General features: G+C 51.8%; 1 protein-coding gene across 4 annotated transcripts in view; it reads right to left on the reverse strand.

Annotated features, from left to right (window-relative positions):
* Positions 1 to 27,015, reverse strand: part of PRDM2 (PR/SET domain 2) — a 163,909-nt gene that overhangs the window by 23,285 nt on the left and 113,609 nt on the right. For 2 of the 4 annotated variants that reach the window (XM_045999712.1, XM_045999681.1), the window contains 2 exons: positions 22,860 to 23,003; positions 16,667 to 18,118 (listed from right to left, as the gene is read on the reverse strand). The exons of the other annotated variants lie outside the window; for them this stretch is intronic. In XM_045999712.1, coding sequence (XP_045855668.1) covers positions 18,093 to 18,118; positions 22,860 to 23,003 — 170 coding nt within the window. In that variant the 3' untranslated portion in view covers positions 16,667 to 18,092. Of the gene's footprint in view, positions 1 to 16,666; positions 18,119 to 22,859; positions 23,004 to 27,015 lie in introns of those variants that run through there. 4 annotated transcript variants of the gene reach the window in all.

Here is a 27,015-nt window from a genome sequence, read left to right on the forward strand (position 1 = left end):
TGATCTCTGTCAAATAAATAAATAAAATCTTTAAAAATATAGATATATACAATACTCTTTAATAAGAACCCTATGTAGTCAATTGATTCTCACAGAAAGTTTCATCGGGTTTTGCCAAACTTTCTTATGTGTAGGCAGCTATTAAGATAAATAATCTAAATAGCAAGTATAATTAATGCAAATAACAAGTATAATTTTGACAAGAATCTTAGCTAATATTTGTTTTTAAAGATTTTATTTATTGATTTATTTGACAGAGCGAGAGAGGGATCACAAGTAGGCAGAGAGGCAGGCAGAGAGAGCGGGGAAAGCAGGCTCCCCGCCAATCAGAGAGCTCGACGCGGGGCTCGATCCCAGGACCCTGACTGAGATCATGACCTGAGCTGAAGGCAGAAGCTTAACCCGCTGAGCCACCCAGGCGCCCCTTAGCTAATACTTCTGTCGGTGTTAATGATTAATAGGAAACTGAACAACATAAATGGGTGTTGAAACACCACTCATTGATCAATGACATGAGTGACTTGGATAAATTTGACAAGAATTTAATTTTGTTACTTTGGTGGAGTTAACACACAATGTTACATTAGTTTCAAACGTACAACATAGGGACTGGATAAGTAATCACAAGTGTAGCCACTATCTGTCACCACACAACACTACTGCAACACCACTATATTCTTTAAGCCGTGCCTTTTACTCTGGTGACTCACTCATTCCGTCACTGAACGCCTGTGATTCACAGCCCTTCATCCATTCTGACCATTCCCCCACCGCCCACCCCTCTGGCAAAGGTCAGTCAGTTTATTCTCTGTGCTTACAGGTCTGATTCTGCTTTTTATTTGCTTGTTTATTCATTTGGGTTGTTTTTGTTTATTTGTTTGTTTGGCTCAGTGGGTTAAAGCCTCTGCCTTCGGCTCAGGTCATGATTCCGGATTTCTGGGATCAAGCCCCACGTCGGGCTCTCTGCTCAGTGGGGAGCCTGCTTCCCCATCTCTCTGCCTGCCTCCTCTGCCTACTTGTGATCTCTCTCTGTCAAATAAATAAATAAAATTAAAAAAAAACAGATTTCACATATTTTATAATATATATTTTTTAAAGTTTTAAACTCCCAGGGCCCTTGGGTGGCTCAGTCAGTTAAGCGTCTGACTTCAGCTCAGGTCATGACCCCAGAGTCGTGGGATCCAGTCCCATATTGGGCTCCCTGCTCAGCCGGGAGCGTGCTTTCCCCTCTCCCTCTGCCCCTTCCCCCTGCTCTCTTACTTTCTCTAATAAATAAAATCTTTAAAAAAAAAGTTTTAAACTCCCCAAAGAGTACCCACCAGGTGTAACAAATGAAAAATGCTTAGTCACACTGTGAAGTTTCTGAACACCAAGGATAAAAAGATCCTAAAAACTTCTGGAAAAAAAAAAAACAGATATAAAAACAAGAATACCAGCAAGTAGCATGATATGTGATCAAGCAACAGGTACACAGAAGGTTCTCAACATCATTAATGATCAGGGAAATGTACATCAAAACCATCCTGATATGGCCCTCATGCCTGTTAGAAGGACTGTTACCAAAATGACAAGAGAAAGCAAATGCTGGACAAGGCGCTCTCATGCACGGCTGGTGGGACTATAAATTGGTCTGCACTAATGGGAAACAGTGTGCGGGTGCCTCAAAAAATTAAAAATAGAACTATCCTATGATCCAGCCGTTCCACTTCTCAGCATGTGTCCAACGAAAATGAAAACGGGATCTCAGAGAGCGATCTGCACTCTATGTTCACTGCAGCATCATTCCCAAGAGCCGAGGCATGGAAACAACGTAAATGTCCAGTGACAGACAAATGGATAAAGAAAATGTGGTGTGTGTATACTGGAACAGGTTACATATACAGCACAATGTATAATAATACAATGCAATATGTTATATATTATATAATGTATACTATATCCTATTATATACAATATAATATTAATACAATAATAAGATAATAATATATATAATAATATAATACAATAAAAAGAAGGAAAATCCACCACTTACAACAATATGGATGGCCCTTGAGGGGATTATGTTAAGTCAAACAAGTCAGAGAAAGACAAATACTTTATGATCTCTCTTCTATGTGGAATCTAAAAATTCTCAACTCATAGATACAGAGAACAGACTCATGATCGCCAGGGGCAGGGGGAAGGTGGTGGATAAAACGGCAAAAGGTGGTCACAGGTACAGACTTTCAGGTATAAGATAAAAGCCCTGGGGACATAATGTAGGGTATGGGGATGACAGTTTACAACACTGTACTGCATATTTGAAAGTCGCTGAGAGGGACGCCTGGGTGGCTCAGTTGGTTGGACAACTGCCTTCGGCTCAGGTCATGATCTCGGAGTCCCAGGATCGAGTCCTGCATCGGGCTCCCAGCTCCACAGGGAGTCTGCTTCTCCCTCTGACCTCCTTGCTCATACTCTCTCTCACTGTCTCTCTCTCAAATAAATAAATAAAATCTTTAAAAAAAAAAAAGTCGCTGAGAGAGTAAATCTAAAAAGTTTTTATCAGAATAAAAAAATGTATAACTATGTGAAGGGATGAATGTCAACTAAATGTTGTGATAAGCATTTGCTACATATAAATAAGTCACCATGTTATACGTCTGAAACGAAGACAATGCTGTAGGTCAATTACAGTTTCATAAAAGTGGAAAAAAATAAACCTCAGCAAATGTAAAAGAACTGAAATCAAAGAGAATCGGTTCTCTGACCAAATGGACTCAAACTGGAAACTGAGAGAGAACATATCAGGAGAATCTCCAAGGATTTGGAAACTAAGCCACCCATTTCTAAATAACTCCTAGGTCAAGGAGGAAGGCTCAAGAGAAATCAAAACTACACGGAATGAAAATAAAAATACCACATATCAAAATTTCTGGCACAAGGCAAACGCTGAGAGGGAAATTTAGAGGACGAAATGCATAATTAGAAAAAGGGAAAAGTCTTAAATCAATAATCTAAGCTCCCACCTCAAGAACCTGTAAAATAAAAGCAAATCACATCCCAAGCAAGCAGAAGGAAGGAAACACTACAGATCAGAAATCAATACAACTGGAAAGAGGAAAACAACGGGGGGGGGGGGGGGGGGGGGGGAGTGGGGCGGGAATCAATGAAACAAAGAACCGGTTCTTTGAAGAGGCAAGACTGACAAAGAAAAACCAGAACCGTTGGGAATGAAACAAGAAGACTGGAGGGGTAAGAAGGGACTACTGACCACAACTCACCCAATAGGAAACAATGGCTCTGTAGCTCTTAAGGAAACAGAATTCATAATACAAAACTCCCAAAAAAGAAATCTTCAGGCCCAACTGGTTTCACTTAAGAATTCTACCAAATAGGGGCGCCTGGGTGGCTCAGTGGTTTAGGCCACTGCCTTCGGCTCAGGTCATGATCTCAGGGTCCTGGGATCGAGTCCCAAGGAAAAAAAAAAAAAAAGAATTCTACCAAATATTTAAAGAAGAATGAATACCAATTCTTCACAAAAGGATATAAAAGGCATACAGATCAGAAAAGAATAAAACTGTCCTTATTGGGCACCTGGGTGGCTCAGTGGGTTAAGCCGCTGCCTTTGGCTCAGGTCATGATCTCGGAGTCCTGGGATCAAGTCCCACATCGGGCTCTCTGCTCAACAGGGAGCCTGCTTCCCTCTCTCTCTGCCTGCCTCTCTGCCTACTTGTGATCTCTCTCTGTCAAATAAATAAAATCTTTAAAAAAAAAAAACAACTGTCCTTATTTGCAGACAGCGTAACTGTTTATATAGAAAATCTGTTTGGCAAGGCATCTGCCAAAAACTCTTAGAACAGCAGATGAGTTCATCAAAGTCACAAGACAGAAGATCTACACACAAAATCAATGGTATTTTCTTGCACTTGCAAGGAACACATGAACATCACATTTAAAAATCCAATACCACTTACAATCATTCAAAAGAGAAAAGATTTAGATAAAATCTAAAAAAGCATGTTCGGGGCGCCTGGGTGGCTCAGTTGGTTAAATGTCTGCCTTCGGCTCAGGTCATGATCCCAGAGTCCTGGGATCAAGCCCCGCATCAGGGAGCCGGCTTCTCCCTCTCCCTCTGCCACTACCCCTGCTTGTGTGCTCCTGTTCGCTGTCAAGTAAATAAATAAAATCCTTAAAAAAATAAATAAGTATATAAATAAATAAATAAAGCACTGTGAAAACTACACAACACAGGTAAGTCAAATAATGTCTACATAAATCATGTTCATGCTTGAAAGAGTCAACATAGTGAAATGCCGATTCTCTCCAAATTGGCATGTAGGTTTGACACAATTCCTGTCAAAGTCCTAGCGAGTTTTTTTCTCTTTTGCACATACAGACAAGATTATCCTAAAATTCTACCGTTATTCTCAAATTATATGGAAAGGCAAAGGAGCTGTAACAGTGAAACGATTTGGGATTAAAAAAAGAAAATAAAAATAAAAAAGAGAATAAAGCTGGAAGAATTCGTCTACCTAATTTCAAGAATTTATGTACAGTCATAATAATCAAGACTATGTTGCCCTAGGAAGACAGGAGAAAGCAAACAGATCAGGGGAATCAGAACAGGGAATCCAGGAGCAGCCACAGATAGGCGCATGCGACCTCTGATAAGATACAAAAGCAATTCAATGAAGGAAACAGACTTCTAACAAATGACACTAAAACGCATATTCGTAAGAGGAAAGAAGACCCCTGACCGAAGTCTCACACATTATTCAAAAATTAACTAAAAAATGGGTCACCAGGGGCTCCTGCGTGGCTCAGTCCTTAAGCTTCTGCCTTCAGCTCAGGTCATGATCCCGGGGTCCTGGGTTCAAGCCCCACATCAAGTGCCCTGCTTGGTGGGGAGCCTGTTTCTCCCTCTCCCTCTGCCCCTGCTTGTGTTCCCTCTCTCACTGTGTCTCTCTCTGTCAAAAAAATAAATAAAATCGTAAAAAAAAAAAATGGATCACCAGCTTAAATGTAAGATAGAAAACTTCTAGAAAAGAAAACATGGGAGAAACTTTTGGGGACCTAGGACCATGAAAAGAGTTGTTAGACTTGACCCCAAAAGCATGATCCATAAAAGAATAAACAGGACTTCATTAAAAAAAAAAAAAAGTTTTGTTCTTTCTGTTGTTTTGTGAAAATCCCTGTTAAAAGGACAAAAAGACAAGCCACAGACTGGAAGTAAGTATTTGCAAACCATGTATCAAGGGAAGAACTATTGTCTAGAATATATAAAGAACCCTCAAATGCAACAGTAAAAAACTAACAATGCCATTAGAATATGAACAAAAGATAGCAGACATTACACGGAAGAGGATACCCAGATGGCAAGTAAGCACGCGAAAAGATCTGCACCATTAGCCATTAGAGAAATGCAAATTAAAACCACAAGGGCTAAAATAAAAAATAATGACAACACTAAATGCTGTCAAGGATGCAGAGAAATCACTCTCTGAATGACTCATACTCTGGAGAAGGTAAAACAGTAGAGTCACTCGGGAAAACAGGCAGTTTCTTAAAAATAATACCAAACTAGGTATACATCTCAATGACTACACTCCCAAGAACTTATCCCAGAGAAATGAAAACTGCACAAACAGGAAAAAAAAAAAAAAATCTGTGCACAAGAGTGTATCTACAGCAGCTTTACTCACCCTAGCTCCAAACTGGAAACAACCTAGATGCCTTCCCACTGGGAAAGTGTCAGCTGGGGTGCATCCATGAAACACCAGGTAGCAATAAAAGGAACAAAGTGGCAATATCCCCAACAGCCTGGAGAGAACTATGCCACATTAAAGAAGCCAGTCCCAAAAGGTTATACATAGTGTGATCCCACGTGTGACATTCTCGGAAAGGACAAAATTACAGAGATGGTGAACAGATGATTAAAGGTTAAAGAGAAGGGAGGAAAGTTAACGTGGCTACACAAGGTCCAGGTGAGAGGTCTCCACGGTGATGAGATGTCCTGTATCTTGACCAAATCCAAGTCAATATCCCATTATGCAGACTTCTCCAGGTACCACTGGGGAAACTAGGCAAAGGGGACCCAGGATCTCTATATTATTTTCTTACAACTACACATGAATCTACAATTAATCTCAAAATTTAAAGTTTCATTAAACACAAACAAAATACAAGGAAGTGATCACTACAGAAGTCAGGACAGTAGTTACTTTGGGAGGGAAAGAGGGCAGCTGTAATTGGTCCTGGGGGACCGGCGATGTTCCATTCCCCTCTGGGTGGTAGCAAGGAGAGAGTTTACTTCATATAATTCACCTATATGTGTATATGGCAGCCGCTGTCTGTGTCCAGCCAGGAGTTTGCAAACGTGGGGAAAGTGTTCCTAACCAATCCACAATCCACATGCGGCATAAGCAAGAAGGAAGCATTTGTCGCTGGTAACGAAGACTCTGTTGGTCACCGCAGCATCAAGAGACCAGCCTGACGGATACATGCACGGTGGGAGAGTGAGCACAAAGATAAAGGTGTCTGGACCCCAAAACCCAGAGATGAATTACCAACACTGAACCAAAAACAGATGCTCGTGCGCTCTCGGGGAAGGGGAACGGGCTGCTGGATGAGGTTAAAAGACAAAGACTCAGGGATGCCCAGCTGGCTCAGTCTATTAAGCATCTGACTCTTGATCTCAGATCAGGTCTTGATCTCAGGGTCGTGCGTTCAAGCCCCACACTGGGCTCCACACTGGGCGAGGAGCCTACTTAAAGGAAAAAAAAAAAAAAAAGGCAAAGACTCAGACCGATTTCCTGCATTATACCCCAAGGCCCACACCTACTACAAACTCAACGTCTCTTCCGTGGACCTCTCTTGCAGTTTCAACAGGACAGAAAAATATCTGAATATTTATATCACGGACTGAATTGTACCCCCAAACTCACAAGGAGTCCTCACTGCCGGTGTACTCGGGACTGTGACTATGTGTGGACCTGGGGCCTTGAAAGCAGTGGTTACGGCTACATGTCATAGAGGGAGCCCTCGTCCTATAGGACAGGCGTGCTCACAAGGAGCAGGACAGACCGCAGGGACGTGAGCGTGCACAGAGGGGAGGCCACCCGCCCACAGGGGGAGAAGGCGGCCGCCTGCAAGCCAGGGGAGAAGCCTCAGGACAAACCAACCCTGCCCGCCGCTTCCCCTCGGACTCCACAGCCTCCAGAACTTCGAAATAACAAACAAGTTAAGCCCCCCAGTGTGTGGTCCTTTACCGCAGCCACAGAGACAAAGACAATCCAGAAAAGAAGTCGCCCCTAAAACGTCAGATGATGGCGCACCGGCAACAACAGACCAGTGACTTTGCTGTGCCTCCCTGGCCCTGAGGGTTCACTAAGGGACAGACGCCAGCCAGCACCTTCCACGTCCTTCTCTGGCTCCCCAGGAGCCCCCCACACTGGCTGGGGGGCAGGGGTTGTCACACACAGGGGCAGAGCCAGGATAAGACCCGGGGCCAACCAGAGTCCAGCCCCTCCTCATTCTGCGGCCTACCCTCGCCGGGCCACCCCAGCCGGGCTGCGGTAACGTCGGGGTCAGCACGTGATCAAACAGGTGTAAAGACAAACGGGAATGCCGGAGGGAGCACGGAGCACTTCTGAAAACCCCGCTTGAGTGAGAACGGGACTGGGGGTCCCCATGGCAGCGGTTCGATCGGCAGGGGGTCCCCTCTAGCAGCTCTGTGTAGTCCCCCTGCCTCATGAGGGGTGAGGGACGGGCAGCCACAGGGCAGCCCCCTGCCTCCTGGTGTCCAGAATCAGAGTGGCCTAGCGAGCCCCCTGCCCAGCAGCCAGACGTCACACGGAGCCGTCCAAGCAGACGGGCTCCAGGAGAGCCCCTCACGCCGCTCGCTCTGACAAGCTTCCGGGGGCCCCTACGTCCATCAAGGTCTCAGGAGGTTAGCCAGACCTTGGTGGGGGCCAGGGGGCGTGGGGAGGTCTCCCCTGTGTGAGCGCAGGAAGAACACTCACGCTCAGCCCCCTTTCCTTCTTTGACCCGGAACGGAAGTCGCCCAGTCCCGTGTCATACCCCAAGTGGTCATCATCTGACTCTCCTCACTTGTCCAGCCACTGGGGAATGCAGACCTTCACAAAGGGGTTCTTCCGCTTTTCAGAGGCTTGAACACATCCCAGATATAAGGAATGTCTGTTAACAAGCCTGCATGCCAACCGAACCAGGTTTAAAACAAAAACGAAAACAAAACATGAAAGACTGAAAAGAAATGCAAGGGCTGCTCCCAGGGGAGCCCAAGAGAAACCCTCCCCAGCCCCAGGTTCCAACCCCAGCTCTACCCAACATCCTACAGCCAGGCAGGGACTGGTCCAGTCACCAGGGGCCATGTGACAGCGCCGGCCTCAGAGAGGTGTCGGGATGGTGGGAAAGCTCAGTATGGGGACTGGCCCATCATAGACTTGATCAGTGGCGTATTTCTAGAAGAAAAGGCAATCCAGCCTTTACAGGAGGCGTTTTCTGTGCCACTGGTCCTGGCCCTGCCCTGAGGCCACTCCTGGAGTTCCGTTATGGAAGAAACAGCTTTAGCATTTGGGGACAAGTATACCCTTCTATCACCCTAAGCGCCCCCTTCCTTCTGGCCACAGAATCACAATCATTCTCCGTGTTACCAAGTTTCACTTCCCCCTGTAAGGTCCAGGGCTCCCCCCACAGTGGCTCTCCTAGACGGACTGTGGATTGACGCCATCGCTGGGGACCGACAGAGGGACAAGCTTCAGAAGAGACATGGCACAGAGCAAGCCTGGTGTCTTGAGGAGAGGATGGAGCCTTGGAACTGTAGCCAGCCCAGGCCCATCCCCTCGGCAGGGAGGCTGAAACCAGGGTCCTCTCCCGGCCACCAGCCCAGCACAGTGAAGCAAGGGACACTGTCTCAGCTGGCACGTGGCTGGAAATTGTTTCTCCCAGAGTCGTGAGTATACCCAGGTGTTGGCAAGACAGAGGGAGCTGGGACACATTAAAGCAAGTAAACCTGGCCTCGGCCCTGCAAGGGTATGGCTCTTGGGTCACACTGATGGCACCTTCTGCAGTCTCCCTTCCCTTTTTCACATCCAGCCGAACCGGGGACTCGGGTCCCCGGCTAGCACCTGCAAGGGGATGCCAAGCCAGGGGATTTTTTATTAGACCTTTGGAAGCATCAGAGGGTCTGCAGTGCGCAGAGCTGGAACCAGAGAAGCCCACCTGGGACAGCTGGTTGGGGAGGTTGTCACCAGACGGGAGAAGAGCACGCAGGCACCGGCACTCTGCCCACCCTCCATCACTCCGCGCCTCCGACCCCCAAGCCCCCGCCACGTAGATGTTTGTCGGAGACTGACAGCCCTCTGGCAAAAATGTAATTTCTTCAAGACTGCAGAACCGAGTTGGAAACAGATCCCCAGGCAGCTGGCTCTCACCAACCCCTGCCCTGTGCCAGGAGGGCCCTGCTCCCAGACTCTCCCAGAGTCCCTCCCACCCTCTCCCAGGAGGAGTCTTCGGCATCCCCTGATTTAGAGAAGATGGATATGGGAGGTCCTGGGTGGCATCAGGCAAACCAGAGAGCCTTAGGAAGCCAAGGAAGAGCCCTGGACCTCTGACATTTGCAGCAACTAGAAGATGTTCCATGGAGACGGGGGCACAGGGTGTCTCCCACTTCAACCTTTAGGAACAGACCAGTGGTCACATCTGATCAATAAATTCAGTAAAGCTACAGGATACCAAATCGGGATCCAAAAATCGGTTATGTTTCTATACACTAACAACAAACTATTAGAAACAGAAATTAAGAAAACAGTCCTGGGGTGCGTGGGTGGTGCAGTTGGGTGAGTGTCCAACTCTTGATTTCAGCTCAGGTCCTGATCTTGGGGTCGTGAGATCGAGCTCCAAGCAGACTCTGCTTGTCCCTCTCTCTCTGCCCCTGCCCCCCATGCTCACACATGCTCCCTCTCCTCTCTAAAATAAAACAAAGCCTTTAAAAAAAGAAGAAAACAATTCCATTTACAACTGTATCAAAAAGAATAAAATACCTAGAAATAAACTTAACCAAGGAGGTGAGAGACCTATACACTGAAAACTATAAGATCCTGATGAAAAAACTGAAGACACAAATAAATGGAAAGATACACTGTGTTCGTGGATTGGAAGAACCGATACTATTAAATTCCCATACTATGGGAAGCCGCCCACAGATACAATGTGATCCCTATCAACAGTCCAATGGCATTTTTCGCAGAAATAGAGCAAACACTCCTAAAATTCGCATAGAAACACAGAAGGCCTCATACTGGCACAGCAGTCTTGAGAGAGGACAGAGTGGCAGGTATCACGCTTCCTGACGTCAAACTGTATTACAAAGCTCTAGTAATCAAAACAGTACGGTAGTCGCATAAACACAGATACACAGACCAATGGCACAGAATACAGTGCCCAGAAGTACACCCACACATCCATGGTCGATTCAGTGACAACGAAGGAACCAAGAAGAGACAACGGAGAAAGGATGGTTTCTTCAATAAATGGTGTTAGGAAAACCAAACAGCCATGTATGCAGAAGCATGAAACTGGACCACTAGCTTATGCCACACAAAAATGAAAAAAATAAACCATTTGTGACTTGAGAGGGGTTCAGCCTCTTTAAGGTGGTTTCTTCATAAATATTGGAACAAATGAAAAAGCCTGCCTCTCTGGGGTCTCCATAAGGCAAACATGTACCCAGGGCTTGGTACACAGCATGTATTTAATAAGGATTATCAATTACTGCCTTTTAACATGGCCATTCCACTTCCATTCCAATAAAAAAAAAAAAAAAACCATACTGGGGGCAAATAAGCACAAGGACGCCCACGTAAAAAGGCAGAAGTGATCCAGATGCTGCCTACAACCGGTGCCCTCCGCCACCTCTCCCATCATTAGGAGAAATGCAGTCGGAAAAATCTCCAAGTGTTGAAGCCCAGTATGAATGACACCATAATGAACCCTTCGAGTCTACTCGGAGCCAGCCACTCTCCTAAGTGCCTTTGATACAGCAATCAATTTAACTTTCCCCAAACACCTGCAGGAAAGGTCGGCCATAATCTCCCCATTAAAGATGAGGATATTGAGGCACGGGGAAGGTCAAGAGCATCTCAAGGTCACACTGGTGGGCCGGTGGCACAGCCAGTTGGCTAATCTTTGTTTACATAAAAATCCGACGGATTATGCACAGAAGGGTCAGTCAGTATCTGGGGAGTTCTTTGGATTCTATTTTTCTCAGGCTACTTCCATGTACGTTTTCCAATGAGAAAACCAAACATTTTGGTGTTTAAAGAATCACATGAGAACTGGCCCCATGCCCGGGGCGCTGAGGCAGCACACACAGGTGGGACGCTCACTGGGAGCTGGGCACACCCCCTAGGACTACAAAGTCCCAGAAGGATGGATGGCCCAGAGGGCAGGCCACACTTCTCTGGGCTCCGAGGTGAGCACTTGAGGGCTCCACGTCCCTGCTCTCCCTGTTTGTGCCGTAGTCCGGCCAGCGACACCTGAAGGCACTTGGGTAAAGTGAAGCAGGTCCGAACCATGTGTCAGCTGGCGTGGAAGGGCTCACCCAGCGTGGCTCTGGGAAGGCACAGAGGTGGGGGGCACAGCCGTAGAAACCGTTCCTTGACCGAGGATGATAGCATTTGACAACATCCTCCCAGCCAACGACAAAACTGGCCCACGTGTTTGCCCCACTGTCAAAGAATCTTTCACATGAGATGGCAAGAAAGACGAGATGGTTTAAAAAACAAAAATCCTAGGCATCAAGCAAAAGTCAGAGCCACAACCCCCAGATGTAGGCAGGCGTCAAAAGCCACTTGAACACTCTTTAGAGCCCTCAGGGCCCCACTTAACATTGGTGGCCTTCACATCCAAAGCCGTGAGCTATATTTAAAAGCAGGGGGAGCTGCCGCCCCAGTCACCGGGCTGAGGGCCAGGGCTGGCTGACAAGCTCGGAGAGAAGAGCTGGAACTGGGCAGGATGTCCCAGAAGGGCACAGCTCAGGGGCTTAGCCCTCTGAATAGGGTCTCCAGATTTGGCAACTAAAAATACAGTATGCTTAGTTACATGTTCATTTCAGATCCACAACAAACCATTTTTTAGGGACGTATGTCCCATGCAATACTTGGTACATATTTATACTTTAAAAAAAGAAAGAAAGAAATCATTCCTTGTTTATCTGAAATTCAAATGTGCCGGGTCTTACCTGGCACCTCTACGTCTACAGTAGTGACATTTAAAATAAAAGCCACCTGGGGCGCCTGGGTGGCTCAGTCAGTTGGGTATCCGCTCTTGATTTCAGCTCAGGTCACGATCTTGGGGTCCTGGGATCAAGCCTTGTGTCAGGATCCATGCTCAGTGGGGAGTCTGCTGGACAGTCTCTCTCTCCGCCCCTCCCCCTCTTTCTCTCTAAATCTCTCCTCCCCTCCCCCCTTTCTAAATCTCTCTTTCCCTCCACCCAACACGCTCTTTCTCTCTAAAATAAATAAATACATTTTTTTTTAAAGTATAAAATAAAAGCCACCTTATTCCCCCTCTGGCCATGGAAACGGTCTGCACAAAGAGACTCCTACACAGAAGCAGGCCATGGCTGAAAATTGGGCCAAATGTTCCACCCAGGTCGGAGGCTGCCGAGAACCAGCCAGTCTCACACAGCTGCATTCAATCCCCAGCTCATCAAGACCTTCTCTGAGGTCATATTCCCCCCAGGGATGACTTACAGTGCATCCCACAGTAAACCCTGAAGGCCTACTAGGCGCTGGATGTAGTAGCCAACAATGGAATAGATAGATAAGGTCCATCTACTCTTAGGGGGCTGGCATTCTACAGAAGCTGAGAAACTAGAAAATGTCAGGTGGTGAATCAAATCAACAAGGCCAAATGACAGGTGACAGGGAGGCCACCTTAGACTGAATGGTCAGGGAAGGATGCCTTCTGGTGGAAACTCAGTGCAAGCAGGAGGATTAGTTTGTGCCAAGGCCCTGTGGCAGAAGACAGAGCAAAAATACAATTGGTATGGCTGGATCAGAGAGAGCAAGGAGGAAGATGGCGGTGTGTAAGGTGAGGCTATAAGGCTGTAAGGTGAGGCCAGTAGGACTTCTAAACCAGACAAGGGAGTTCGGTTTTATCCTAGGTGCACAGGAAATCCTCAGAGGATTTTTATAAGTGACATCAATTCAGAGATGGGCACACAGTCCAGAGAAACACACAGTATCACAAGCTGCCAAGCCCAGGGCTCGGAAGACACAAATGGGACAACTACAAGGTGCAAAATCCAAGGACACCCACACTCTCAGCTGCCTCCAAGTGCTGACTCTCAACGGCCCCCTTGCCCGGGGCGGCATGGAAGTCCACTGACTGGAAGTCACATGACAGTGACCTTCCCCTACCTCACCCCACCAGCAAACCCGCTCCTCATTTGAGCCTGCTGCGGGAGTGGGAGGGCAGATCAGAAGAGAGAAACTTACTTTGTGCTCCATCCCTGGGGCCCAGGCCACCTTCCCCTAGACGCTTCATGCCCCACCGGCCAGCTTCTTGTAAAGAAGGGGCAGACCCTGGGCCAGGAGGCCCGTTAGGAGCCGCGGTCTCCTCCCGCTGAGCCACGGCAAGGCTGGTAGGGCAGTCTGAGGCTTCCGGTCTCCCACCCTGGAGAACGTGCGCGCTCAGAGCCCGGCGAGTCAGACGCTGGCCACCCCACCGCGGGGCCTGCCTTCGGCTCACCCCTCAGCAGGGGGGTGGACACCAAGCCACCCCCGTCACAGCAGGGAGCTCAGGGGCCTGCTGCACCCACCCGCTCTGCCAACTGGCTCAGAGGCCTCCAGGCTCCTTTCGCCCTCCGTCAGCATTAACGAGGAGCACCCTCGAGGGGGCCAAGGAAGGACGCCCACCTGCTCCCGCCAAGGCGCCCAGGACGGTGGCCCAGTTTCCCCTGCGCCAGCCTTGGGTCTGGACAGCGGTGCGCACCGCCGACCCCTGACGTCCCGGGGAGACCGCAGAGCCGACCCCAGAGCGACCACGCTTCCCCACAGCTACAGACCAAGGCGAAAGCTCGGGTTAGAAGACAGAAGGCTTCGGTTAGGAAGCACGCGCCATGCGGGGTTCGTCACAACCCACAACACCGTGAGACAATCAGAGCCACGTACTGCAGGACACGTGGTGCGCGCTCCCGCTCTCGCCCAAGCCACGGGCCGGCCCTGCGCTCCCCCTGCCCTGATGACGTGAGCCAGGATGCCCACGTGACGCGGCGGCGTGAGGCGCATGACGTAGCGTGACGCAGCGTCAGGCTGCTCGTGACCTGGCACTCGACGTCAGAAGGAGGAGCACCCGGGGCGACGGCGGGGGTACGGTTGCCCGGGCAACCGGAAAGGCCAAACCTGGAGTCGAGCGCAGGGCGCCGCCTTGCCCTAGCCTGACCCCGCGCCTCGCCCTAACCCTTCCGGGGCAGCCGGCGCAGGGCGTGCGGGGCTCCCTATGGCCCGCTCCCACCTCCAGCGCTGCGCTCCCCCGGTCTCCGCAGGACACCCGGGAGGGCTTAAGGACCTGCCCAGCACCTGGTGGCATTGCGCCTCTGGAGCCCGTCCCCCAGTCCTGGTGGTGACCCGGCGCCAGGCACAGCTTGACGCTCAGAACAAGCACCGGAGACCCTGCTTAATGCAAATCCCTGGGGCGCCCTTGATTCAGTGTCTGCCTGAGGCCCCGCTGCTTGTTTCCAGACATAAAGTTAGTGGGCCCTGCAGAGCTGGTCGGCCAGGTGGCACACCCCCCCCCCCCCACCCCAGGGCTTCTGATGCGACAGATGGGAGGGTAAGGGGGTCGTGTGTAGAGACCAGGGATTTCTCCTTTAACAATCAGCCAGGTGATCCCAGAGGGGGTAAGTTAACTTTAAGCAAATGCAGTGGTGGCTAGAATCCAGGAAGCTGAGTGATCGTCCCCTTGTACAAACAAGGAGCCAAGCTGAGGCCAGTGGGAGCCCAAGCAAGGTCACGTGGCCAATAGGGAGCGGACCTGGGGCAGAACCCATAGTCTTAAACATACGCTTCTCATCCGGCCAGGCATCTGGGGTGGAGCAGAAGTCCAGCAGCCGACTGCTATGCTCTGGGTAGCTGGGGACTGACCTCTGCTGTCATGTTTCCACCTGCCAGGTGGCTGGAGAGCTGGAGGAACCGGCAGCAGAGGCAGCAGCGAGGGGGAAGTAGGAACTACAGAACTTTGGGCCGGAAAGGGCTCAATGCAGTTCCAGCCTACATCTGCCAGCAGTGTGACCCCGGGACAAATTGCTTAAGGTGTCTAGCCTGTTCCTTCATCTGTGAAATGGCTGTTAACATACCCTTCCTGCTGGGATGCCCTGATAGGAAAAGGGATTGTGCGGGGAGTATCTGGCCCAAGGCAGTTCACAGTAAATGGTCCCTAGAAGGTCAGCCGTGGGCTTGGAGTCACTGCTGTGCTGGTGGACTTACCGGGTAGGGTCCAGCACACCTGTCACAGTTGAGATCCAGATCAACAATGAGTGATGCCTTGTTTTAAGTGTAACTGTGTCCCAAATATGGCACAAATAAAACCACACAATGGGATTATTAGGCCATAAAAAGGAATGAAGTGCTGATACGTACTGCAGCCTGGGTTCGCCTCGAAAACACGAAGAGAAAGCAGCTGGTCGTAAAGGATCACACACCGTGTGATTCTATGTACGTGAAATGTCTAGGAAGGGCGAACCTAAGGACAGAGAGTAGACCTGTGGCTGCCTAGGGCAACCGAGGGGAGAAATTGGGAGCGACTGCTAATGGGAATGGGATTTCTTTTGGGGGTGATTGAAGATGTTCTAAAATTGAATGCAGTGATGGTCGCACAACTCCGAATGCACAACAAACCTGATTTGTACACTGACTTATGTGGGTTCACTGTACGGTACGTGAAAGCAATCACAATAAAGCTAAAGAGGAGAATGTATTTACAATCACAGAGGCCTGTCTAGCCTCAGTGAAATGGCTTAGCTTCCTGGCTGGCAGGTGGAGGTGATCGGAGGACAGAGTAACCTTGCTCACCCGGCAGGATATTTCCACAGTGAGTGTCCTTGAAACCTCGCGTTGCTCTCATTGCCGGAATGGGGCCTCTGGGGGCCGCCTCAACCCACCCACCCCCACCCCACAGAAATTGCCAAAATGGACCCAAAACACAGAAACCAAAATGATCACTCCCAGGCTTGTTCCTTACAATCGCGCTTCACACTTTTATTGTTAATTTTCTTCACATGGCAGATACAGAACCGTTCTCTTCCGTGATCCACACCCACGCCCGAAAACCACCACTGACCAGGAAACACCACTCTTCAGAAGACCACCCCCTGCCTCCGTCTTTGTGATCGGGACACTCGTAGCCTTTTCTGCTGGTCTGAGAGGGTTGAAGGCTGACCCACACATTTGCACATGCAAAAACGAGTGTCCCCAGTCCCCCACAACATTTTCTGGAATTCACCATCAGTTGAAGGTGACTTTCGAAGCTTTGGAATCGTGAGCCTTCCTTGCTGCTGCAAAGGGGAACCCTCAGAACTGAGAGGCTGGGGTACAGTTCGTGAGTGTCGACATTTATGGGACAAAACCGTATCGTTAGGATAAGGAACAGCCACAGCTTTTCATGCTTGTGAGGGTTAATTTTCGGAGTGGGCAAAAGGATGCCAGCTTATGGAAGTTGAAAACAAACGATGGTTTGGAGCTGGGTGGCAAGAGGAAAACTGTGAATGGAGGCCGGCGATCGGCACTTTTCTGCCCATGTGAGGGTCTCATGAGACCTTCCTCCCGGACCATCGTCAGACCCTACACTGCAGTCAGTCGACTGATTAATTAAATAACACAAGTTATAAAACTTTAAAAAGGGGGCATTTACAGTCAGGGACATAAATACGTGCTTTTAAAAGTGTCTACGTACATATTTACAGAGTTGCAAGATCAACCATAGTAGCCCTGAAAAAAAAAGTCCCTTTTTGTGTGTGACCACTCACGTCCTTCCAAGTGCTGTCCTTCCACTGTGGTTCAGTCCATCACAACTGAAAGTCGCTGAGAAAATAGCGCTCAAGTGGTCTCAGACATCCGTGTCTAGGGTCTGCCCCGAAGGCACAAAACCCAAGACCCTCACTGAACTGGGTCCAAACTCCTAGCTCAGCTCACCCGTTTCTCCGAGACATGGAGTGGTCCCGTGCAAAGCGGAAGCCAGCTCCATCATTCCCTGGCAGGCGACTGGCCTCTGGAAATCTCTTCTCTCCCCTGTGCTTCTTAATCCTCCAACTTATTTTTCATTTCCCAATTTTTGTTTCCCTTTTCAGCTAATCTGAGGAGGTCAGCCACTAAAGGTGTTGATGGTCCCACCAAGGGAGGAAAAAGAAGCACGGTGGGGAGGGGTGCAGGGGTGGGAGGGGGAGCCCTCCCCCTCCCCACACATGCTGTCCCATCCCCCGCTTCTCTCATGGGAGGAACCAGATCTGCAAATGGGGACAGGGACTTTCTCCCGAAATGGACTGAGTAGAATTTTAAATCTGGAAAACGACTCAAGCCAGCAGCTCAGGCAAAGAAGGGAGGTTTTCAAAGTGCGCAGGCCAACAGGTCGATCAGCGAGGGTCCAACATGTCCACATGCCGCTGATTCCCAGAGATGGTGGAGGGCTGGGGAAGGTGGGGTGGTCAGAAGGGAAACTCGGCCTCCTCCGGAAGGCCTTCCTCAGACAGGACTGGAGCCGGCCCCTGAGTCAGCCCACAGTCCCCGCCATGGCAAAAGACAACTCGAGAAGCAAAAAGCAGGATCAAGGAGCTCTTGAAAAATTGCATAGTAGGAGAGGCCCCCCCCCCCCGCCCCCAGCAGGAAGGCTGAGCTGCAGAACACGGTCCCAGCGGCTGCACCCAAGTGTCGTCCATGGTGTGGAATCAGCTGCCTTCCTGCCTCCCTGGGGCTTGGGACCCTCGTCTGAAGACCACGCACACGCACACGCACACGCACTCTTCCTCTCTCTCGCAGGCTCATAAAAGTGGAATAGGTCGGTACTCCCTGCAGGGCAGAAGGCCAGTCCCTTTGGCTTCACTGATTCCAGGTCACTTCAGGTGCTGAGGAGAAAAAGAAAAGAAAAACGGTAACAGTGGCCGCATGCTCAGTGCCTACCCTGGGCTGCTGAAGCATTACCTCACTTAATTTTTACAAGTAAAGGACTAACTGTGGAACACCTGGGTGGCTCAGTGGGTTAAGTGTCTGCCTTCGGCTCAGGTCATGATCCCGGGGTCCTGGGGTCCTGGGATCGAGCCCCCGCAACGGGCTCCCTGCTCAGTGGAAAGCTTGCTTCTCCCTCTGCCTGTTCTGGCTGCTGTTTCCCCTGCTTGTGCTCATGTGCCTGGTCTGGCTCTCTCTCTCTCTCTCCGACAAATAAATACAATCTTTTAAAAAAATGAAAAATAAAAAGATCGACTGTGGTCCACCACGACACACAGAGAAGCACAGGCTGATGCATGTTCACAGTGAACACACGTGCGTGAGCAGCTCGCACGCAGGAAACAGAACATGACACACCATCCCAGGCTCTCTTCTAGGACCACCGCTAACCCTCACCCCCAGAATGAACACTCTGACCTCTGTCACCATAGACTGATCTTGTCCATTTTTAACTAAAATAAATGGGATCAATCCGTCCGTATACTTTGCGTCTGGCTCCTTCTGCATGACATGCCTGTGATCCATCCCTCCCGAGCCCGTGCGTGCAGCTCCGTCCACATCCTTGCTACGGGAGTCTGCTGGAGGAGCGCGCCTCCTTCATCTGGCTGGTCCACTGCCAAGGACAAGTGGGCAGTTTCCAATCTGGGGCCACCCTGAGTCATGCTTATCTATGTCTGGAGGACACGTGCGGGGCACACGCGTGCACACTTAAGCCGAGCAGAAGTGCTGGGCGGTAGGGTGTGCACACACGTAACGCAGGACCTCTCCCGTGCGTGGGTTCTGGCACGCATTCCCGCCGCGTGTCTCCCTGCAGTGTAACTGCTGGGTCCGGGGACACAGATGTTCACTTCAATCAGTCCTGCCAAAGACTCTGCCACAGTCAACTACGTCACCACCTGATTTCATTCTAATGCTTCCAACAACCCTCACGGCAGGTGACACGGATCCCCAGATCCCCATCTGGCACGGAAAAAATAGAGGCTCAGAGAGGACAAGTGATTTTTACAAGGTCAGGCTGATGACAAGTGGCAGCCATGGGACGTGAACCAGTTCAAGCCCATTTCAGAGCCTGTGAGTGCTTTTGGTTCCGGGGAACCGGCTTCTCCTGCGTGCCTTGGCCACAGAAACCCCGCCCACAGTCCCCGACACTGAGCCAGGAATGGGGGCGGTCAGGGGGTGGTCAGGACTTAGTAACATTTGCTGCCGGGGCCTGAAGATGAGGCTGGTGTTGTGCTGGGCCAAGTTCAGGCGCTCCACTCTCTCCCGCCGTGGACCTGGTCATCATTGCGAGAACTGCCACTCCGACCACTAACTGGTATTACTACCACTCGACCACTACTGTGATGATTGGCTGAGAACAACGATAACAGCAGTGCTAACTGACTGCAGGCTTATGATGTAACGGGCAGGCACTTTCCCAAGGGCTTTTCATATATTAACCTGCACCATCCTTATGTTACACCCATGAGACGGGTATGACTAGTAACCCATTTTGCAGATGGGCAAACTAAAACACAGAGAAGTAAAATACCTACCAGGATTGCTGGATTCACCTCCAGAAAATGCACGCTTAAACCACTACACTAGGTCCATTCCAACCCCCCCAAGATCTCTTGATGGGGCACTGTATGAGGGTACCTTAAGGAAACAGGGGCCTCCCTTCCCAAGGGAGGCCTGTGTGTGCCCCAAACGAGCCGGGGGAGAAAAAGAACACAGAGACAGGGGCCAGCCGTAGGAGTGGCCTGCATTTCCTCCCTCTGGTGTGGCTGGTGTGTGTGTCACCTGCAGGTCACTGAGTGGGATCCACAAAAGAAGTCAGCCTGCCTATCCCCAGTCCGAGGAGCAGCCCTCCAGGGTGGGGACCCCAGCAGCAGGGGCTGTGGGTTGGACCACCGGGGCTGGAGGGGAGCAGAGGCTGTCGGGTGGGGGGAGGGTTCTTATCACCCCGCCCAGCTCCCGGAACCCCAGGAGACAACCAGTGTTGGGAAGCCTGCCCCAAGGCCAGCGGCAGCCGAGGGGAAGATCATGGAGGTGGCCAGATGAGTGAGAGACGCCAGGCTCTTCCCTGGACAGCCCCCTCACAGACCCCCGGGCCCAAGTGTGCTGGCCTCAGGCAATGGAGAGAGACAGGTACAGAGCACATGCAGGGGTACTTTCTCACGGGACTAGACAGGGTGGTGTGTTTTATGCCAAAAAGTGAACAGAAAGCCCTGGGCTTTGCCCATAACATTCATAAAGGCCAGAGCAGGGAGGTGCACGAGAAGGCAGCAGCGAAGAAAAGGCGAGCTCCTCCCTGGGTTCAGACTGTCGAGTTAACCAGCCAGAGCCTCTAAGCGGGCAAGGGCGGCAGGGAAGGTGTAGTCCTGGGGTCTGGGTGCTCCAAGGACATGACTCCTTCCCCAGAACAGACCCCATACGCACGACAGTTCGGCATATGGCTTTGAGGGGGGCAGCACAGAGCCCCTGGAGTCCTCTCTCCATTCGGAGAGTCAGATGCCTCCAGTTCTGCCTCCAGCCCCTGAGTCTGTCTCCCTCCCTGGGAAATGGGGGTTTTGACGCACACATCGTTCCCACGCTAAAATCCTTTGTCACAGCACTTCAAAAATCATTCTGGAAACATGTGGAACTGCCCCCTCTCCCTGACCAGATTCATATATGGAAGCCCCCTCCCGAGGTGTGATGGGATTTGGAGGTGGGGCCTCTGGAAGGTTTAGTGACCTCACAAGAGACACCAGAGCCTCCTCTCTCCACCACTGAGGACACAGCAAGACAGTGGCCCCTGTAAGCCAGGAAGAGGGTCCTCACCAGAACCCAGCCATGCTGGCGCCCTGACCTCAGATGCTCGGAGGCCCAGTCTCCAGCACCGTGAGAAGTAAATGTCTTATCTAAGCCCCAGAGTCCATGGCACTCTGTTATGCAGCCTGAGCTAAGACAAACAGTGTAACTACGGTGTTTTTAAAATCGTATTATATATATATAAATCATATATTATATCATATATTACATCATCTATAATTTAAATTATATATATATATATAAATACAAATAAATCAGTCACAGACACAAATTATTTTGGGCCTCTACTCATCTGAGCACCTTGCTGGGGAAGCCACACATGTCTGGGAAGTAAGGGAAAAGAAGGCATCCTTCCAGGGTCATGCCCCGGCCCCCTGGGGCAGAGCCTGACTTAGCAGTGCTTGGCAAACCCCACATCACCACCAGAGACTGCAGTGGCCGACGGTCACGGCCCAGTCCGTGGCCCAATCAATCCAGCTACGCCCGGCTCGGCCTTGGGCCACAAAGAACACCTGCTCTGGGCTGTAGGCCACACCCTGGCGCCCGTCAACACAGACGTCCACAGGGCAGCGGCCACCACAGGGAGGGCCCCGGGCCGTGCCCGGATCCAGAACTGTCCTGGGGGCCTCTCCTCTACCAGGCCTTCCAGTTCTGCATTTCACGCACATTTCAATTCTGCTCCCCAGCATTCTGGCTCAGGGGCACGTGCCCTCTCTGGACCTTGTTCTGGAGACAGTCTGAGTTCTGGCTCAAGACAACAGAGTCCCTGGGGAAAGCGGATTTTGTTTCCCTGTCGCTCCCTGATCCCCAGAGAAAGAAAGCCCAGAGCCCAGAGCCTCCAACAGCTTCCGGAAGGGAGGAGTGAATGAGCCCTCCAGGTAGCAGGACAGGCAGAGGGAGGAATGTACAGGACAGAAGACCCCAAAGTTTCAGAGTTCAGCCCATTCTTGCCCGAAACAACTGTGTTCTCATCCCGAACAGCCCTGGCTGCATTAAGCAGGGATCCCCACACCTGGATGTGTCCCAGAATCATGCGGCCACCTGCTAATACAGATTCCCAGGCCCTGCACACCACGATGCTTGTTTAATAAGTTTGGGGTTGCACTTTGGGGTCTGTATTTTTAACCGGTGCCCCCGTGTCCTAGTGTGTGGCGTCCTCCCATCACGGTCTCAGGGTCACAGTGACAGAAGACATGCCACGTCACCAACAAAGACGTCCAGGCCCGCTCGAGCTCACTGGCCAAGCCCAGCCCCCCCGAAGAGGGAAAGTCCAGCTTCTGTGATGGAATTCGGAAATCTAGAAGAGCTAGAAAATCCAGAAATCTAGAAAATCCAGAAAATCTAGAAAGAGACTTCAGGCTCAACATAAGTTTACCTTTTATATTTGCAGAATAGTATTACTTTCACTTTCAAACACACTGTGGGAGTAAAGGCCACACAATCTTCTGTGGGCTTAAAGCCTCTAGAAGTCTCGAGTAAGTGCTGGCTATGCTGGTTGTCCCTGCCATTCTTATTCAACAGTCACAGCTAACTGCTAGTCCTAAAGTAACTAGTGACAGCTACACGCTAGTGCTTTCTGTGCACCAGGCCCTTTCTACCTGTTGTGCATACACGTGACACTTGTAATTCTGGCATCCCCATTTTACTGATGTGGAAATCGAGGCTCAGAGAGACTGAGGACCTTGCGGCAGTCCCACAGCCAAGGAGTGACAGGGCTGGGGTCCACACCTGCCTGCAGAAAGGCCCCGTGCCCGCCCCCCCAAGCACCCAGGAGATCATGCCCCCCCTCCTGCCTGCCTCCCAGCCGACCCCAAGACCCCCAGAGCTTCCCCACCCTCCTCGTACCTGTCAGGGAGCAGGCGAAGTGTCTACTCTTTGAAGAGGGGCCCCTGGAACTGGGCTGCCGCCGTGGCCTTGACATTCCTACACTGCCTGGTGATGTACGGGGCGGCTGGCGGAGGGCACCGGGATGCCAGGCGGAGACTGTAGCTGTTGGGGAGAGGAACGATATACACCATCAGCAGGGCCCCCCACCAGCCCCGGATGGCACCTCGAGGCTCACGAGATGTGGGCTTTAATGACCCACGTGAGTTCCACCGAGCTCTGCCCACCACCTTCCCTCCCCCTGCAAGGGCCAGGGCGAGGAGAAGCAACCCCCAGCGGGGTTCTGCAACACTGCACTGCACAGCGCTGTCCAGACGAGCCCCGGAGAGGGACAGGAGAGCTGGGAATGGAGCCCGGCTATGCAGACACAGTGGCTGTGCTGTGCCTCAGCTGCCTCCCAGGCACCGCCCCCTCCTCGGAAGCATCTGGGGAGGTTTCTGGGACCACGTTACATCCATCCCCTGCAGTGGGTCTCCTCCAGGCCAGGAGCTCTGCACTTGGCCCCCTATCCCAGCCTCACTGCACCAAGCACTTTCATTTTGGGCGTCCCTGAGGGGGTGTGAGCCTGGATCCCATGACACAGTCTGGCCCTTCCTGCTACCAGAGCCCATTCAATGTGATTTTTTTTTTTTTTTCAGGAAAGCATTTAAGGATTTTTAAAAAGATAGATAACCTAGACCCCATTCCTTCACCTCGCTAACCCAGACTCATCTTTCAGGTCCTGACCGGGATACCACCTCCTCCAGGAAGCCTTCCTTCCTTAACTCCCGCATGGGGCAGCCCTCCTGCAGGCTCCCACTGCCCCCTCGCACTTTCCCACCACAGCACTCGTTACACTGAGTCACAATGGTGGGATAATGTACCTGCCTCCCTCACGGTCAGGGCTTTTGTCCTATTCACCGACGCACCCCCATCTTAGCACAGCAAAAATAAATAGCTGTTCGATAAGAACAACATGCACACTGGAAACGTGCTAAGTGCTTACACACACAACTCTCCTACTCTACGTACCCCTAGCAAGGCGCCTACTGTACCAGCCCGAACTGCACATGAGGAAACAGGGCACAGGAGGCTAGGGAACTTGTCCCAGGTCCCAAATCTGTTCCCCAGACAGAAGTGAGCAGGCCCTCCGGTCAGGAGAGGAGGAAGGTGAGGTGGGCGGGAAAGCGGGAAAGGTGAGCCTCACCCCTGTCAGGTGTCGGCTCAGAGACAGCTGTGCCTGAGGGAGCAAGAGATGGGAATGGGGCCAGTCTCGAAGCTGACACATCAGGGTTTAGATCAGTGGTTATGTTTATTTTATTGTATTTATTTATTTGACAGAGAGAGAGAAACACAGTGAGAAAGGGAACACAAGCAGGGAGAGAGGGAGAGGGAGAAGCAGGCTTCCCGCCGAGCGGGGAGCTCAATGCGGGGCTCGATCCCAGGACCCCAGGATCATGACCTGAGCCGAAGGCAGACACTTAACGACTGAGCCACCCGGGCGCCCCTAGATCAGTGGTTCTTCACAAGCACAAGCACTTGGCAGTGTCTGGAGACATTTTTCGTGGTCGCCTCCGAGGGGAGGGACGTGTCTATGGCACCTAGTGGATGGGGTCAGGGAATGCTGTCAAACACTCCACAGCGCTCGGGACAGCCCCCGGGGCGGAGAATGATCCGAAATGTGAATGGCATCAAAGTTGGCAGAGGCAGCTATCAAAGAACACCTATGACAATAAACGAAGCAAGTGAACGTATAAACAAACACATAAGCAGACAAGCGAGGGCCTGGCTCTCGGTCAAGGTGCGGGGCTGCCCCACGTGGATTCCTCCCAACACTGTGTGGTCAAGGTCTGCGGTCAGCTGCTTCTACCGGCTGAGCAAGACTCAAGCAGAAAACGAAAGGACGCCCCATGCTCAGCGGCAAGCCTGTGCCCCTGATGGACCGTCCAAAGCTCCAGCATCACGAAGCCCAGGAGGTGGCCCTGGGGGCTGGCTGGGACCCCAGGGTGAACTCAGTCCCTCAGCCGGCCAACCTGCCTGTGGGAGGGACAGTCTCCTGTGAGACTGCCTGGAAATCTGGGATGCCCTGGGCCTGTTGGGGAAGAAAGGACAGTCCCAGCCACCTGCCGGGGCGCCTACACTGTCCCCTGTCTGCAGAAACGTCTCTAATGCACAGGAACAGAATGAGCACCAGCTCTGAAGAGAGACAGGGTCTGCATCATCAATTTCCATGTCTCCCTCTCTGTTACCAGCATTTCACAACTTTTAAATGCTCAAAAACCAGATCAGTCCAACAAACTTATGTCCCCTGATCTCTAGCCACCTGCCGCCTGACATTTCTCGGCTCCCTTGCACACGGGCTCCTAGCTCAGGCTCCTGCAGCCGAGGCAACCACAGCCACTTCCACTAGGGGGCGGGCTTTCTCCCCAGCCCTGGGCATCCATGTGGTTGGTAGAGTTTATGGTCAGGGGCAAAGGCCCCCAAGGCAGGCTCTTCTCACCACCTCTCAGCACGCGACCAGGCCCAGTGAGGGCAACCCCAGTTGGCATGCACACGTTCCTTGTAATTCCCAAGTACCTTCTCGGCTGTTACCGCCGCATCCTCCCAGCAGCTCAGGAGGTGGGGAGAACACACACTTTTTACAGCCATTTCACAGATGAGGACACCGAGGCTCACAAAGATTCAGAGACTTTCCTGAGGGAGCAGAGCCCAGGCCTTTCAACTCCATGGGCCACAATCTCTGTGGAAACACCAGGTCACCACTTAAGTGTCTAGGGCAGGGAGGTCCAGCAGGACAGTCTCCTTCCTTGACCATGAAACGCTTCCTGTGGTCAGAGAACTCTAGAGAGGCCAGGGGCGGCCTGGAGCGGAGATGTCAGGTGCTGAGGAACAGCGTCTGCGGACCCAGACATTTCTCCCGTTCTCAGACAGCCGTGGCGACCACACGAAGACCCGATTCGAGGTTCCTGGATGCGTGAGCCGGGCAAGTCGGGGGCCTCTCTGGGCTCTGGTTTCACCATCTGCAAAACGGGAGCAGCAGTAGCCGCTGGCTGGTGGTGCTGACGCTTACAGGACGCTCTCAGCACCGGACATGCCGGGCCGCGAGCATGTCCACGGGCGTGGTGTCTGCACAGGGGCGGTCGGTGCGGACGCAAGGGGCCCGCCCAGTGAAGGGATGCCAGGGGCTGTGACACACCCCGAGGCGGCGGCGGCACGGCTGTCCATCCCGGTCCTCGTCCTCACTGGCTGGGTGGCCCGGGGGGGGGGGGGAGCCCCTCCCTGCCTCCTAGGCTCTGAACCTCGGCCTCCCCGTCTGTAAAGAGGCCATCCCTGCCAGCCCGCTGAGCCCGGGGACCGGGATGTGAGGACGCTTCACCTTCCGAGACGTCAGCACACGTGGGATGCTCCGGTGGCGACCACACACGCGTCCACGCACGGCCCTCCTCCCCGGCCCCTCACTGCATTCACCGGGAGGCCAGGTCCGCACACCACACCCGTGACGCCAGCATCTCTGGGGGTGGCAGCGGGCACTGGCCTCTGTCGGCTCTCCAGGGAGCCTACACGGGGCCCTGTCCTCACAGGGCTCGCCCCTCCTTCCTTCCAGTTCTTGCTCAAGGGCATGCCTCTGCACGAGCGTCCCCTCAGCACTCCACTGGGACCCGCAAATGCCCTCCCCACCTGCCTCCGGTCCCTCCACTTCACCGTATTCGCCCCCATCAGCGCCCTCCACATCCTCCCAACTGTCCCCTGGCTGCACGGAGGCTTCTCGAGCGACCCCAGACCCCGGACCTTCTGCTTAACAGAGCAGGGAGTCGCCACCTGCTGGTGCTGGGCCCAGGGAGCTGCGGGAGTACGAAGGACACGTCTCCCCTCACCCGGTCCGCACGGGACTCAGCGTCCTGAGAGGAAAAGTGCTTGGGTGCAGAAGTCTGCCACGGGCGCAAGGCCAACACTCGGGCCTCCCGGTGACCACCTTCTTGTTCAGCCCCCGCGGGTCCCTGGTGAGACACCAGCACACGGAACCACACACAAGAAATAGGAGTGAAGTCTGGGGCCCCAGGAGGTTTCCAACAGTAGCGGGTCTTAGTTCAAGGCCTGGGCAGGGAACTACCCAAGGACCCCTGGGACCTACAAGGGT

This window comes from Meles meles, chromosome 1, assembly GCF_922984935.1.
Source record: "Meles meles chromosome 1, mMelMel3.1 paternal haplotype, whole genome shotgun sequence".
NCBI classification, from domain to species: domain Eukaryota; kingdom Metazoa; phylum Chordata; class Mammalia; order Carnivora; family Mustelidae; genus Meles; species Meles meles.